We start from the raw sequence: 17,670 nt of genomic DNA on the forward strand, positions 1-17,670 counted from the left end.
ATGTTAAAAATGGCTTATTTCCTAATGCCTTTGCATACTGAACAATAACTTTTCGAGATTAGCTACTACTATAATTGTTGTCAATGTATTTCCTCATTATAAGAAGACATTTTTCTACATTTCAACATATCTGAAATTGAGATGCATCTTATAAAAGATGCATGTATTTATTACAGTACAGTTTTGGGGCAGTTATTTAGTTTTTGTTTTTCCCAATATCATAATCATTATCTGTGGACTGTCTTACAACTGATGCTTAACATCAAGGCAATACAATATTTATGAAATAAGACCTTCAAATACAGAAATCCTTTAAACTGTATACTTTGTGTCTCTGGAGATAATTACCTCTATAATATAAATCTCTAATAGAATGATTTCATCAGTCAGCAAAGACAAAACTTCAAAACATTCTCCTTTGTCTAAATACATAAAATATTAGTTAAAAAAAAAACTTTAAGAATTGTACAGTTAAGCGTCTGCCTTCGTCTCAGGTCATGATCTCAGGGTCCTAGGATCGAACCCTGGGTCAGGCTCCCTGCTCAGCGGGAAGCCTGCTTCTCCTTCTCCCCTACCCCTACTAATGCTCTCTTGCTCTCTCATTCTCTCTCTCAAATAAATAAATAAACTCATTAAAAAAAAAAAAAAAAGAATTCTATAGGAAGGACGCCCAGATGGCTCAGCTGATAGAGCATGTGACTTTTGATCCCAGGGTCGTGAGTTCAAGCCTCACAGTGGGCATACAACTTGCTTTATTATTTTTTCCCTAAAGATTTTATTTATTTATTTATTTATTTATTTATTTATTTATTTGAGAGAGAGAGAAAGAGCAAGCGAGCACAAGCACAGAAGGAGGGGCAGGAGGAGAGGGGAAAAAGAGAATCTCAAGCAGACTCTTGCATTGAGAATGGAGACCAATGTGCAGCTCAATCTCACAACCCTGAGATCATGACCTGAAATGAAATCAAGAGTTGGACACCTAACCAACTAAGCCACCCAGGCACCCTGTGCTCACTCAAAAATGATAATAATAATGATGATAATAATAATAATTCCAAAGGAAAGAGGATCCTAATTTCAAATGCAGAAAGTAGAAGTTACCTCCTTTAGCATGTTTCACACATTATAAATACAATCTGCCTTATCCTTTCCACAAAGTGGTTCCTGTAGCCAATGGTTTTGGAAACACAAGGCGTAGAACTTCCCAAAGTATTACTCACCTAGTCTGGTTCTTTACATTAGATGCATCGACCTCAAACACTTTCTCAGTATCCCATTTCTGTTGGATTTCTTTCTCGATCTTCTTCAAAAAGTCTACTTTGGCTGTTCCTTTTCTTTCCTATTGGACACAAAAGAGAGAGAATAATCCACTCTATAATTTGACAGGCTTGCTTTAAAAAAAGTAGGTTCACAGAGAACTGAGCTGTTTCCTAAGACGTAATTTTTCCATGGTTATCCTGAATTTTAAACAAACACGATTAAAAATAAGGGTTATCACAATCTGTCTATTTTAAACCTCAAAGTGATGGTTAATGAATTACTTAAATATATAAAAAACTCTGAAGCACTTTTCAAAAAAAATCATATACTAAAACAGATACTGTTGTCAAACACATACTGTTCCTATTTATTTAAAATGTATAAATACTTAGAAAGTACAGGATGGAGCAGTACCTGCTGGCCAAGATGCAATAATACCCACCAAAATAGGATGTTGGGACCCAGTGGGAAGGCTAAGTGAGCATTAGTCATCTACATGTTTCTTTCAAGGAAACTGACAAAGAACTTCTCTCCAAATGGTTAATAGACTATTAATATGAAGTTAAAATGAAAAAGAGAATAGCAAGACTGTCTCTAGTAATATTAGATCTACATGGCAACATTGCCATCATCATTCCATTTCGGCTGAAACCGAAAGCAAAGCACACGCATGATCACCCTATTTCCAAAAAAAAAGCAAGGTTAGAGCTTCTCTCTCAGTTTGTGATTCTGTAGAAAAAAAAAAAAAATTAGCTGCTAAAAGGAAGTGTGCCGAAGCTGGAGTGGAATGAACGCTTACAGAACAGGCAAGTGTGAAAGCTGGATGCCAATGGACCACCCACAAATCTAATTCTGTTTTGAAACTTACTTTTAGTTCCTAAAATTTATTTTCTGGTATAAAGTTATTTGAACTGAAATTAGATTTTCTTCCCCTTCTTATATGCTAACATTCCCAGATTCTGCAGCATTTTCAAATGAGAAAATATCTGGGCTCTACTCATACTTTTTTTTAAGATTTTTTTTTTTTTTTTTTTTTTTTTTTTTTTAAGAAATCTCTACACCCAACATGGAGCTCAAACTTACAACCCTGAGGTAAGAGTTGCATGCTCTACTCACTGGGCCAGCCATGCACCCTTGAGCTCTACTCATACTTTGACAACCTACTAAACAGGTGACCTAGCCAAGTCACCTAACACCTGCAACTCAGTTTCCTTTAATTGTGCCTCCCTCTCTCCTTTCAAACAACAATTTAAAAAATGCTTCCCAATGGGGAGCCTGTCTGGCTCAATCAGTAGAACATGCAACTCTTGACCTTGATCTTCAAGCCCCACATTGGACACAGAGCTTACTTAAATATATATGTATACATATATTTTATATTACTTTAAAAAAAAAGTGGGGCGCCTGGCTGGCTCAGTCAGTAAAGCATGCAACTCTTGATCTTGAGGTTGTGAGTTCAAGCTCTCCGTTGGGTATAGAGATTACTTAAAAAAAAAAATCTTAAAAAAAAAATCATGGACATAAAAAGTTTCTCCAGTAACCAAAGGAAAATGTAAGTGACAAGGAAATTTTTTGTTTCTATAAATCCTGACCAAATCATAATTGCTATGAGTGGAAATGGTATCAAAACACTAATCTGATCAAGTCACTTCCCTTTCAGAGATTCTCTGTAGCTGTCAGGATAAAGTCTATTCTGTAAAACCCAGCACCCCAGTCCCTTCTTGTCTAATCTCTGAAAGATCCCACCCTCCTTCCCTTTCTTTCATTCCCCCACTGCATTCCCACACTGCAGGCCCATTAAGGTATCTGCATTTTCCCAAATGTGCCAAGCTCCCTCTCTCACCTGAGCCTCTGTTCAAAGTATTTTCTCTGCCCTCATGCATCACCAATATCTTTGCCTTGCTCACTCATCTTTCAGGTCTCAGCTAATCACCTGCACTGGTCACCAAGAGGTTATGATATGCCATTCTTAGTATGTTCCTACCTACCAATATTTCCCCTATGGCAGCACTAATCACACAGTGGTGCTGGTGTCTGTCTGTCTTCCTCACAGGACTACTGAAGCTTGTTCATGGAGGGGACTGGTAATTTGTTTCTCATTATATCCTCAAGGTCTAGCTTATAGCACGTTCTCAACAACTAGCTGTTGAATATTTAAAGATTTTAAAAGAGAAGTGAATAATACATTGCCCACTTTTGCATATTGTGGCCATAAAAAAATAACAGACTAGGAACTAGGTGCATATGTGAATCAAGGCACTAAGCAATTTGGACTCTTTCCCAAGAATTTCCATAAAAGTAAGTGCGGTTGCATAAAGTTATTTCCTTTTCCAGGAAAGAATAAGGGCCTTCATCTACTCACTCCTGTCCATTTTTGCTAACCACCTTCATTCAGACCCTCAGATCCTTTGCTCCTTTTACTACAAAACCCTCCTCTAACAAGTAACTTGTAAGTTACAAGTCTCTACTTCCATACATGCAAACCGGTTTTCAATAGTAATATTCAAAGACTACCATTTGAAAATAAGGTACGGCAGAGACAGCAGATCACCTACCCACTGCCTGTCCTTTCTCTTTCTTCCTCGGCAACAAAAGCCCAGTCTTATTTCAGGTAGTGCATTAGAGGTGGTTAAATGTATTCTTCTAGAATTCCCAGTTAGATAGGACCTATGTTCCAGCAAAGGAGTTTTGGGCAGAAGATTCCACCTAGCCCTTACAACAGCCTGCACAACTCCAGGGTTGCAGGCTGGCTCAGTCAATAAAGCATGCAACTCCTGATCTCAGGGCTGGGAGTTCAAGCCCTATGTTGGGTGTAGAGATTGCTTAAAAGTAAAATCTTAAAATAAAAAATAAATAAAAAACAGCCTGTACAACTCCTAACAGCTGACTTAACCTGTAAATAGAATAGGCAAAGTGCCTAGGCTGCCTATAAAAGCCTAGGTTGCCTATAGAACTCTTTGTCTAGGCAACCTATAGAACCCTAGACAAATTCCTTAAACTCTCTAACCTATAGGGGCTCACAAAAATATTTTAATTTATTTCAAAATCAGAAATAAAAAACAAACTTTAAAGTTTAAGGAAAAACTTTAATATATTTAATATTATTATTCCACATTAACATGTTGATATTATTATTAATAAAACTTTAATATATTTAATATATGTATTTGGCAAATAAATGTAATATTATAAATATTAACATACTTTATACCAATGCAGCCTAGCTCATGAAGCCTAGTTTTACCTCCTACACTAGGGTCATGAGTGATACCAAATCCCACTGTACTATTACTAAATTCCTCTTTAATCAACCTGAGTTGGCTTCCTTTGCATGTACCCAAATGATCCCTAAGACATTTACCCAGCTGACCTGTGAACTCCTGGCAGACAGCAACTTTTAGAACTTTCATAGTCACCTCAGCTCCAAGTACAATGCCACAGACAAAAAAGTTACAGGACAAGTATCTTTTGCTTAAAAATGACTATGTCATGGGGCGCCTGGGTGGCTCAGTCATTAAGCGTCTGCCTTCGGCTCAGGTCATGATCCCAGGGTCCTGGGATCGAGCCCTGCATCAGGCACCCTGCTCCGCTGGGAGCCTGCTTCTTCCTCTCCCACTCCCCCAGCTTGTGTTCCCTCTCTCGCTGGCTGTCTCTCTCTCTGTCAAATAAATAAAATAAATCCTTAAAAAAAAAAAGTGTTCCTCCTTAAGAAAAAAAAAAACAAAAAAAAAGACTGTGTCATGTGGAATTTAAGGATCACAGGGGAAGAGAGGAAAAAAATGAAACAAGATGAAACCAGAGAGGGAGACAAACCATAAGAGACTCTTAATCTCAGGAAACAAACTGAAGGTTGCTGGATACGAGGGGAGTCAGGGGATGGGAAGGCTGGATGATGGACACTGCAGAAGGTATGTGTTGTGGTGAGCGCTGTGTATTGTGTAAGGCTGATGAATCACAGACCGGTACCCCTGAAACAAATAATACATTATATGTTAATAATAAAAAAAATTATTATTTCACCCACTTTAAAGAAGAACATGAAAGCAACAGTCTTCACAAATTACTTAGAACTATATGTTTCTTTTTATTGTTATTGAGCAAACTAAATACACAAAAACTCTTTTTTGAGGTTTCTGCTTCTCAGAAAAAATTTGCTCCTCAAAACATCAAAGTGAGTTGTAATGAAATCTGACTTTGGCCCCAGCACCAATTTGTTGTATAACCTTGGGAAGTCACTTGATCAATCTGAGCCTTAATTTCTTCACCATCTATTTAACTAGACAATTGGTTATAATAATTAGTTAAAAGGTTATTTGCCAAGATCAGAGTTTCTAAACTTTGGCACTACTGACAGCTTAGACTAAATAATTTTTTGTGTTTTTGCCTTGTGCACTGTAAGATGCTTATAAGCATCCCTGGCTTCTAGCCACTAGATGCCAGCAACACACCCACCCAGACAAAGTCTCCAGACCAAATGTTCTCAGGGGGACAAAATCATCCCCAGTAAAGACTCTCTAAACTAGATAACAACTCTTTCGTATACTCATAGTATCCTGCACCTTAAAAATTTATGAACATTAACTTTTTTGATCTTAACAACAAGTGGGCAAACAGCTATCATTTCAAAGATGATAAATTTGAAGCTCAGAAGATCACCATATCAGCAAATGATCAAGTTGGACAAAACCCCTCATCTTCTGCCTTCTATTTCTACTTTCTCTTGGGACTCTGGCCACCTCCTAGCTCAACCACTTACTAGCTCAAGAACCCTAGACAAATTCCTTAAACTCTCTAAGCCTCCATTTTTCTACCTACCTATAAAATGAGAATAAAAATTATGCCTACCTTGTAGTAGCATATACACTTACTAAACTGTGTATTGATATAAAAACCTTATACTAAAATATGTCAAACACATACATATGGTGCCTGGAACTTGCATAAAATGAATCCTGAGGGATGAAGGGGCAAGGTCCAAGAGAGGGATAGATGAAACAATGTGGCCCTGAACTGCCAATTACTGAAGTTGGGCGATGGGTATATGGAAGTACCTAATACTATTATTATCTCTGTTTTGTTCACTATTTAAATTTCTCAAATGAAAGTTTAAAAACAACATTTTTTAAGTTGCTATTATGTTTATTATATCACATGCCCAGACCCCCTCTAAAAGTCTGATATATAACTAGAAGAGATTAAAACTGTCAAAAGCTCTAAAAAATAACTACTACTCTGGCATGAAGAAAATCACAGTTTGGTATTTATATATTCGATTATAAAATAAAAACTAATATTCTATACATGCTATCACATGGTCATTGTCGTAAGACACTTGGTAAGATTTCCTCTGGAAAGAGAAAACTTTCCTTATGGGAAGAGTTGTAAAAGAAATTTCCTAATTAGCTTACAACTGGGGGTAGCACGATGATTAAGAGAATGGGCTCCAGAATGGCACCAAATGAATTCCAATTCCTCCTCTGAGTAGATTTGATGCCTTATTTTCCACATCAGTAAAATGGGGATAGTAATAGCACCTACTTTAAGAGGGTTGTTTTGATGAAAAATTATGTAAAACACTAATGCATGGCACAGAATAAGCAATCAGTACTTTTTTTATTTTTATCGTTACTTATTCTTTCTAAAGGGAGTTCTTATTGGATTTTTCCAATAAAACGAACTTTAACATCAACCCAGTATCATGACAGTGTAAAACATGAATATTTTCAGAGGCCAAGAAGTGAATAAAGTAAAACAATCATATCTACCAGAAATGTTGCCAGTTTCCTTATAAAAATCTTAAAAAGAAGAAAAAAATGTATTGAAGTCTTTCAAACTGAAAGCCCATTCCCATCAACACCAAAAAAAAGAGAACGACCTGCAAATTCCACATTAGCTAAGGACATCACCGTGGGGGTATGGGGTTGGTGGAAGTCATTGAGCAACCTAGAACAGAAAAAAAAAGCCCTGGACCAGGACTCAGAAGGGATGTGTTTTCCTGGAAAGCAGGATGGCATAGTGACTGAGAAATGAGTCAATCTCTTTGAGTTCTAATCCACTTTCATCATGTCCTAGTTATGAGAAGTCGGACCTGTTAGTTAAGCAATCTAAGCCTGGGTTTCTTCCTTTGTAAACTGCAAATAAGAGTGCCTAACTCAAATAGATTAATGTGAAGACTCAATGAGACAATTCAAATGAATTGCTAAACACAAAGCATGACACATAATAAATGTTAGTTACTGATATTACTGGTCTTAACTCTACTAGAATTCCAACGCCAATAATTCTTCAACCCCAACAGGACCTACTGATTGTGACCTTTTTTCACTAATCCGTAGGCCCCTCCAATACCAAGTCCTTATCTCCATCCCTTAAATCCATCTATATAATCACTCCTTCACTATTTTCTTTACCATTCTTGCCTGGCAAAACTCCAACTCTCCTATGCACCTGCTCTGTTCCTTTAATCAATAAGCTGAAAGTGGCAGGAGATAAGAATTCAACCATGCTGACTGGCCTCAATTTAAATTCATGTCCACTACTGTCAAGTGACGCCCAGCAATACTACTAATTTCTGAAATCCACTTAGTTACTTACTCCTTCTAGACTAGTGCTTCTCAAACTTTAATGTGTATACTGTCCAATAAAGTAACCACTAGCCACATGTAACTTTCTAATTTTAAAATTATATTAAAATTCAGTCCTTCCACTGCACCAGCCACATTTCAAGTGCTCAACAGCCACATGCGGCTAATGGCTACCAAATTAGTGCAAATATAGAACTTTTTCATCACAGGAAGTTCTACTGACAGTAATGTCCTAAACAAGCCTCACTCCTAAAGCCTCCATCATTTCCTTTCAAATCCTTACTTTTAGCTGGTAATCCTGGCTCTTAATTAAATGAGAAAAAGAAGTGAAGAGAAAATTTTCACAGTCTTCCTCATCACATCTGCCTACCCACATGCACGTGTACCCATATAATCTGTCTTCTTTCCTGTTACATAGATGAGTGTGGTCCTGCTTAACCCCTCCACTGATGCACCTGATCTCATCCCCTCTACTCTATTCAGGAACAGCACATCAATTTTTCATTTCTACAGGATAATTCCTAGCATTGTGTAATTTCTAACTTTAAAAAAAGAACAAAAAAAGTCCTCTTTTGACCTTCACCTATTACCACATTCCTCTGCTCTCCTTTATAAAATTCCTAAAGAGTTGTCCATACCCAGGGCACCTAGGTGGCTCAGTCCGTTACCCTTTTCACTCACACTGTTGCTTATGCCTGCAAATCTTCTCCTCCATATAGCTGCCTGGCTTGCTCCCTTACCTCCTTTTTGCCACAATGTCACCTTCTTAGCAAAGACTTTCTTGATCATCCTTTTAAAACTGCAACCCTTCCCCACCTCACACTTAGTGGTCTCCCCTTTTTTTTTTTTTTCTATACCACTGCTCTATTTTTTTCCATACTACTTACAGGCACCTGACATATTTTACCGTATATTTTAGTACATAACTCTCTCACACACATGTAAACACCATGGATGTAGAGATTTGTGACTGTTTTACGGGGAAGTGCTCAATAATTTTTTGTTAAAAGGAGGAACAAGGTTACCTACTCCTCTCTCTCTAAATAGGTTTTAGACACTTCGGTGAAATTAACACACGTAACATTAAGTAGGGTGTAAAGGTAAAGATATTAGTCCCTGGCTCAAAAGCTAGCAAGAAAAGGCACATCCTCACAACATTCACATCTTTAGCGTGGGGTCAAGGCATTCCCTTTCTTTAGAGAAGGATTTTTCCCTTCAGGACAACGGCTACCACAGGGAGCCCCTAGCTTCTGGCAAAAGCCGACAAATCAGCCACGTCCTAGCGCCGGGCTGAGGAGACTCTCTTCCCGCCAGAACTCACCGCCATGGCACCGCCCGGCAACTCTGCAAACCCACGACAGTGACCTCGGTGATTCTCTCAAAGCAGTAACTACCACCTTTCCCTTCTGTCTGGGGGGCAGATAGGCCTCCCACAACACTGAAGCACACTTTACACCTGATGAGGCAATCGCCCGCTCACTGCGAACTACTGCGTCGTGGGTCTCGGAGCCCGCCGGGAATTGTAGTTTCCAGACCCCTAGAGCCCAAGTCTAGCAGGCACCTATGGACTACAATTCCCAGAGAGCAACAGGATACCGGAAATTGACCCAAAGGGTCACGCCATGGTGACACACAGGTAGTGATGTCACTGGCATGCTGAACTACAAAGTCCATGAGGCTGTTCGGGATCCAGGCTGCCGCGAGCACGCCGCCCTGGCTAAGGTGGAGTTCCCCGACCTTCAACCTTTTTACCCTGCGGCGCTGGGTTGGGTGTCTGTCAGGATGCCAGGATGCAAGGTTTATTAGTCTTCAGTGACTGAGGTGCTAATTATGGCTTGCCACTGTGCACAGATATTTACTACTGTCGGTGGCATTCAACAGCCCGGAATCCAGACATTTTATAACCATTTATTAACAATCTCTGTTTTTCAGCGTGGAGGCTTGAAACCTACCGGGTTCCAGTGCCAAGCTCACACTACTTGAACTGTACTACCATCTAAGGCTGAGCTGTCCAATCCGGTAGTCACGAGTCACGTGTCTCTATTTAAGTTTAAATTAAAATTCAGTAAAATTTAAAATTGAGTTCTTTAATCACACCAGCCACTTTTCAAGTGCTCGATAGTCCGTGTGGCTCGTGGTTACGGTATCATCGGACAGCGCAGATGTAGAACATTTCCATCATAGGAAGAAAGATCTATTGACAAACAAGGCTTTTACTTTCTGAGGTCAGATTAGGTACTCTCACACGCATTTATTTATTAATTCAGTAAACATTTATAGAGCATCTACAAAGCACTTTCCAGGGGGAGGGGCAGTGCCCAGCCCAGAAGCGTGTCTTCCTAAAGGACAAGGGAAAGAAAAAAAATTTTAAATAAAAAGTTTAAATTTAATGACTTTAAAATTATACGTGCATATGTATATTTACATTTTTCAACAACTGTTTTTGAGACAAAAATTTAATAATGGCCTAATGATGCCTGGCACATGGTATGGACTTGATAAAATTTGTTACATGTGGGGCGCCTGGGTGGCTCAGAAGGTTAAGTGTCTGCCTTTGGCTGAGGTCATGATGACAGGGTCCTAGGATTGAGGCCCACAAAGGGCTCCAAAGGGAGCCTGTTTCAACCTCTCCCTCTGCCCCTCCCCCCTGTTGGAGCACGCTCTCTCTCTCAAATAAATAAATAAAACCTTTCAAAAAATAAATAAAATAAAATTTGTTGCATGAAAGGATGTGAACAAGGAAACTTAGGGTATGGAGAACCTACCAGTGACTCTCCTGCCTCTGGGGTCTTACACACACAAATACTCTCCCTCACTTTCCATACCTTCTCACTTTAGCTACTAACAATTTAGACATACACATCCTGACAGCCCAAGTCTGGGTTAAATGTCCTCCCCTCCTGAATGTTCCCTGAAGCACACCCTTCCTGCCTTCCCTTGGGAAATTTCTCTCATTGATTTTTTTTTTTTAAACATGTATTTATTTATTTGAGAGACAGAGCACATGCTCCTGGGGGGGGGGGGGGGCTGCTGCGGAAGGAGAGAGAGAATCTCAAGCACCCTGCTGAGCATGGGTCTGAGCCCTGGCTTGACCTCATCACCCTGAGTTCTTAGCAGAAATCAAGAGTCGGACACTCAACCAACTGAGACACCCAGGCACCCTCATTGAATTTTAATTGCCTGTTTATTTATCACTAGACTGGAAGCTACATGACTGCGGAGACTGCCTAGTAGACTCTGGCACGTAGTACGGGCCTTATAAATATTTACTGAATGAATAAAAAAAGTGTCATGCTCCACAGCTCCCATAACTATGGTTACAGTTTCCTGTTCCAATTCTGCCCTTATCAGTACTATTTGTCATCTTTGATTCATCAGCTTCCAATTCACATTGGTAATTGAAATTATTTGTACAATAGATATTCATTGGTTACCTTCTGTGAACCTGACATAGAGCTAGGATATAGTATGGAACAAGACAGACATGGTCCCTGCCCTTAAGGAGCTTACAGGCTAAAGGGCATGAGAAAATAAACAGGTTATTATGTAATTACAAATTATGAAAAATCTATCCCTATTTAAAATGTCCCCATCCCCTATCCCCTATTAACCCATTTCCTATGTAAATGAGTAATATTTTTTTTTATTTTTAAGGATCACTTAGATGCCATTCATTCAACAAAAATTTATGTAGCTTCTACTATGTACAAGGCACCAGGCTAGATGCTGGAAATGCAACACTTTTTTTTTAAGCTTATTAAGTAATCTCTACACGCAACGTGGGGCTTGAACTCATTACCCTGAGATCAGGAGTTGCTCGCTCCTCCGACTTGGCCAGCCAGGCGCGCCTGGAAATACAACACTTGACCAAGACAGGCACAGTCACCTACCTCCTTCATAGCGATTGCAGTCTAATGAAAGAGGCAAACACTGAAGCAAATGGAGAGATGGAAGCCCATGGAAGTGTTTTAAGCGAGAAAGGGACATGGCCTTACTTGTGTATTATAAAGTTCTTTCTGAAGAAGGATTGGAAGAAAGCAAAAGTGGAAGAAGGAGGCTACTGCAATTGTCCAGGTAAGATGCGGGGACGGTTTAGATTATGGTGACGCCAGTCAAGGTAGAGAAAGGTAAACAGATTCAAGAGATATTTAGAGAATGAAATTTATTACATCTTAGCAATATGGCTTTTTAATTGAGAATTGTCAATTCTTTGCTATGCCGTATGGAATACCCTTTCTAGATAAATGAAATTAGAAAGGTAGCATAGTGGATAAGAATTCAGGCTCTGAATCAGACAGACTGAGTTCATCATTTTACTAGCTGGGTGACCTCAGGCAATTCAATTAACCACTTTGTAAAATAAGGGTCATAAAAGTAAGTACCTCATAGGATCACTATGAGAATATGTATACATATAATAATATGTATATAAACCATATATACATATATGTGTATACACCTGGCATATAGTAAGAACTTTAAGATGTCAGCTATTTTATTATTATTTTAGGAAAATTGGTCTATAAACATTAGTCTGATTAAAAATAGAAAAGCTTACCTGTGCCCCATATTAATCTCTTCCCTAACCTAACTGAGAGACTTATCACTATATAATTGTGTGATACACCTTCTCCAACTGTCAGACCATACTGTTCATTCTTCAAAACTCCACGACAGAACTCACTTCCTCTTGGTTTTTTGTTTTGTTTTGTTTTTTGGTCCAAACTCACCCCACCAGTCACTCTACTAAATTCAACTGAATCAACACATCTCAATTTAGATCCATAAAGCTATAATTAGCTTTAGCTTGTCTCTGAGTCTCTTTGTGTTTGTTTTTCATGCATATTTACCTAACTTCCCTGTCTTCAAATGACAGAGTCAGAGGAAGGAATTGTGGGCACATCTTTTAATAATTCCATTTGTAGGTATGCAGCGCCCAATGAATGTGGTTACTTCCCTACCCTGTTAGACACCTTTTGTTTTTAAATTGGGTTTTTTTACATTAGTATTCTATCTTTACTTTTATACTTTCTGAACGGTGAACAGATTTTTTTTTTGTAATGTTATAAGCAATGAGTATAAAGAGGAAGAAGAAAGAATCCTCTGGGACTTCTGGGCTTAGCTGATCCTAGAGTTGCTCTGTGTGCAGCCTTTGACAGTGGATGGGAAGCAGAGGAAGAGTGTGTGGTGGTTGTGCTCAAAGGCTTTGGAGTAAGATGTCTGGGTCTAAATTGAGGCTCTGTCCCATGTTAGCTCTCTGTTCCTTCAACCTTGGGACTCTGGATCCGCATATGTAAAATGTGGATAATGATAATGCCTGCCTCTTGAGCTTGCTGTGAGAATAAAATGAGCTATACCAAGCAAGGCGATTAGCCAAATGCCTGGTTCATAGCAAGTGAATGTTCAAGAAATATTAAGTTAAAGAGAAGGGAGGAAGGAAGGAAGGAAGGAAGGAAATGAAAAAAAAGGATGGAAGGAAGAAAGAAAAGTGGAGAATACTGGAAGCCAGTTTGATCAGTGCTGCGGTCTGAATGTTTGTGTCAAAATTTATCTGTTGAAATCCCGAAGCCCAATCTGAAGATATTAAGAGGTGGAGCCTTTGGGAAGTGCTTAGGTTGGAAGGATGGAGCCCTTATGAATGGGATTAGCGTTCTTATAAAAGAGAATCCAGGGGCATCTGGGTGGCTCAGTTGGTTGAGCATCCAACTCATGGTTTGGGCTCAGGTCATAGCCTTGCGGTCCTAGGATCAAGCCCCGCATCGGGTTCCAAGCTCAGCAGGGATCTGCTTGAGATTCCTCTCCCTCTTCCTCTGCCTCTCTCCCCACTCTCTGTCTAAAATAAATAAATAAAATCTTAAAAAAAAAAAAGAACCCAAACAAAATAAAACACACAGAAAAGGAACCCAAAAGCTTAGCACTCCCTTCCACTGTGTGAGTAAATAAGCAAAAATGTGGGACCCAGAAGAGGGCCCTCACACAGCCATGCTGGCACCCTAATCTCGCACTTCTAGGTTCCAAAACTACAAGGAATAAGCTTCTGTCATTTATAAGATACCCAGCCTGTGGTATTTGGTTGTAGCAGCCCAAAAGGAAATAATGAATGGAAATTCAAAATCTGACTGACATGAGCTAGGAACAAGGAGCCATGTTAATTAGGGAGGCTTAGGTATTAAGACAAATGTAACCAAAATAGAGAAGTTGCACTGCATAGGTACTAAAATTTTGAGAAACCTTTGTTGCCTAGATTTCTCCTAAAGTAGTGATACTTGTAATTATCAGGAATTAGCAATCACTCACTCGTGCTATGCCACCCCAGACTCAGGAACCACAAGCTTCAGCCTGCCATCTTGTCAACATTCCACAGAGGATTGCCAGCCATGTCATGGGCTCATATGGGAAACGTGACACCTGAGTCATCAAAACACTGCTTGTAGTTCCTAAATAGCTTACCTATCCAAATTGTCAACACCATTACCATCACCATCGTGGAGCAGTCCTAGGGCTCCCCAGGGAATGAAAGGAAGGTAAGAGGAAAGAAAGGAAGAAAGGGAGGAGAAAAAGCAAAGGAACAGCTAAAGACAAACAATTATTTATTAATGAGATTTCAAATTTGAGGACTATGTATATATATACATATATATTTTTTAAAATTTTTTAAAGATTTCATTTATTCATTTGAGACAGGTACAGAGAGAGAGACAGAGAGAGCACAGGTAGGGGGAGAGGCAGAGGGAGAGGGAGAGGCAAACTCCCCGCTGAGCTGGGAGCTCAACATGGGGCTCGATCCCAGGACCTGGAGATCATGACTTGAGCCCAAGGCAGAAGCTCAACCATCTGTGCAACTCAGGTGCCCTATTTTTTTTTTTTTTTTTTTTTTGAAGAGAGAGAGTGTGTGTGCGTGAGTGAGTTGGGGGAGGGTGGAGAGGCAGAGGGGAGAGAGGGAGAGAATCTCAAGGAGGCTCTATGTCCAGCAGTAGCCTGATGCGGGGCTCCATCTCACGACTGGAAGATCGTGACCTGAGCCAAAATCAAGAGTCAGATGATTAATAGACTGAGCCACCCAGGTGCCCCTTGACGACTGTATTTTTAAAATCTATTTTGTGCATTTACAACATTTAAGCTTCCTATTTTTACAGTATCAATGAAATGAGACTGCTCTAAACTATATAAATTGGAGGCACAACCATAGGCCTGCTTTTTTTTTTTAATTGGTCAAGCTCTCAACATCTTAGTAGCCAGAAGTCAGTATCTTTTTCTAGATGCTCCTCTGTATAGTGTCTGAGAAGGCAGGCTCTAGTGCTAGATTGCCTGGCTTTGAATCACAGACCCCCTCAACCCCTCTATTCCAAACTTGTTGTGTGACCCTGGGCAAACCACTTGACCCCTCTAGGACAGTAACATGGTGGTAATAGTACTTATTTGGTAATATTGCTGTAATGTTATATTAGTCATTTATTAATATTTACTGAGGATTGGGACACCTGGGTGGCTCAGTCAGTTAAGCAACTGCCTTCAGCACGGGTCATGATCCCAGCATCCTGGGATCAAGTCTGACATCACATCGGGCTCCTTGCTCAGCAGGGAGCCTGCTTTTTCCTCTGCCTGCTGCTCCCCACACTTGTGTTCTCTCTCTGACAAAGAAATTTTAAAAATCTTTAAACAAATATTTACTGAGCATCTATTACCTACCAGGTTTTGTTTTCAGTGCTAAGGAACAAGAAGGACAAAATTCTTGACTTCATGAAAATTTATATTCTAGTTAGGATTAGGTAGAGAAAACAAATAAATAAAAAATTCCAGGGGCGCCTGGGTGGCTCAGTCGTTGGGCATCTGCCTTTGGCTCAGGTCATGATCCCAGTGTCCTGGAATCGAGCCCCAGCTCCCTGCTCATTGGGGAGCCTGCTTCTCCCTCTCTAGCTTCTTCCTGCTGTGTTCCCTCTCTGTCAAATGAATAAATGAATAAAATCTTTTTAAAAATTAAAATTTTAAAAAAATAAAAAATTCCAGACTATGAACAGTGCTCTGAGGAAGATAAAACAGAATTATGTGATAGAAAATAACCAGAGGAGGAAAGTGAGGTGTTACTTTAGATGGGATGGTCTGGGAAGGCCTTCCTAAGGAGGTGGTATTTGAGCTGACAAGAAAAAGTTAACCATGCAAATATGTATGGCAAAGAGTTCCAGGCAAAAGGACCAGAAAGGCCCTGAGGTGGGAAGGACCTTGAAATGGTTGAGAAACCAAAGATGCTTTGTCCTCACTCCTCTCTCCCCAAATATCCAGCATCCCTCCTCACATTCAACTGATGATTTCTTCTTAATTCACTGAAAACATAGAAGCAATCAGTAAAGAACATCCATGAGTTACATTTCCTACCTCCATCAACATGTGCTCTTTTCTCTACACACCATGAATAATCAGTTTCAATTAAGACCTACACAGCATTTGTACACTAAATCCCGTTCTTTGTTCCTACTAAGAGATTTTATTGTTGCAGTTGCTCCCCTCACCTCTCACATCATCAGATTTTCTTTCTCCATTACATCATACTCATCTGAATTCGTACATATCATCTCACCTAATGCAAGCAAGCAAAGAAGCAAAAGAAAAACAGAAAAATGCAAGCTAACCCTATCTTCCCTACCTCACAATGCCTTCTAGTATCATCATTGCTCTACTCCTTTTTACAGTAAAACTCTTCACGAGAACAGTCTAACTATCTCTAATTCCTTTCCTAAACCTGTTCCAGTTAAGTGTTCATTCCCTCCACTCCGTGGAACTATGCAGGTCATCAGTGATTTCCACGCTGCCAAATTCAGTGGTCAATTCCTTATCTTCATTTTACTTGATCCAGGAACTGTACATATGACACAGTTGAAAACTCCATCTTTCCTGAGACATATTTCTTTTCTCTCTGTTCTGCTGCCTTCCAAATAGGGGAATAACCTAATGGCTTTTCTAGATATAGTCACTTCCTAGATGATCTTATCCAGGCCTATGGTTTTAAACACAATTTACATGCTGATGAATCCCCAATTTTTAACACCAGGCCCAATCTTTCTTATGAACTCCAGACTCACAGATCAAACTGTCTACTTGACATCTCCACTTGGATTTTTGTATTATTAATCAATTATGCCTAACAAACTACCCCCAAACTTAGCGGCCTCAAACAATAACCATTTATTATCCTTCACAGTTTCTGTGGGTCAGGTGTTTGGGAGCACTTGACCAGGTGGTTCTGGCTTAGGGGTCATAAGATTACAGTCAAATGTTGGCTAGGGCTACAGTCATCTGAAGGTTTGACTGGGGCTGGAAGATCTACTTTTAATATGGCTTTTTCACAAGGCTAGAAAGTTAGTTGTGGCTACTGGTAAGAGGTCTCAGTTCCTCAAGATGTGGGCTTGTTCACAGGGTTGACTGTCATCCAACATGGCAACTGACTTTCCCTAGAACAAAGATCCATGGTAGAAGCTACAATGCTTCTTATAAGCTAGACTTGAAAGCCAATGGCTGTTCCTTCTAGAGCATTCTTTTGGTTACACAAATAAGCCCTGATCCAATGTGGGAAGAAAGTACACATGGGTGTGAATACTAGAAGGTGATGATCATTGGGAGCCTTCTTGGAGGCTGGCTATCATAATTTGTAATGTCTAAGAAAATATGTAACGTCTAATTTATGTCCAGTACTGAATCCATGATCTACCAACCACTGTATATATCTGCTTCCCACTTGTTTTCCCCACCCCAGGCCAGTTACTCAGGCCAAACCCATTGGTGTCATCCTTGATTCCTCTTTGTGTTTTATACCAACAATTAATCTCTCAGT

The 17,670-nt window shown here is 39.6% G+C and overlaps 1 protein-coding gene across 2 annotated transcripts in view; it reads right to left on the minus strand.

The window, feature by feature from the left end:
* Nucleotides 1-9,352, minus strand: part of LARS1 (leucyl-tRNA synthetase 1) — a 67,788-nt gene extending 58,436 nt beyond the window's left edge. The window contains exons 1-3 of one of the 2 annotated variants that reach the window (XM_057307446.1): nt 9,166-9,341; nt 5,074-5,228; nt 1,221-1,339 (exon numbers count right to left, since the gene is read on the minus strand). In XM_057307446.1, coding sequence (XP_057163429.1) covers nt 1,221-1,339; nt 5,074-5,076 — 122 coding nt within the window. In that variant the 5' untranslated portion in view covers nt 5,077-5,228; nt 9,166-9,341. Of the gene's footprint in view, nt 1-1,220; nt 1,340-5,073; nt 5,229-9,165 lie in introns of both variants that reach the window. The other variant, XM_026498991.4, reaches the window with a different exon arrangement.
* Nucleotides 9,353-17,670: the final 8,318 nt, after the last annotated feature.

Source organism: Ursus arctos, unplaced genomic scaffold (assembly GCF_023065955.2).
Source record: "Ursus arctos isolate Adak ecotype North America unplaced genomic scaffold, UrsArc2.0 scaffold_5, whole genome shotgun sequence".
Taxonomy (NCBI): domain Eukaryota; kingdom Metazoa; phylum Chordata; class Mammalia; order Carnivora; family Ursidae; genus Ursus; species Ursus arctos.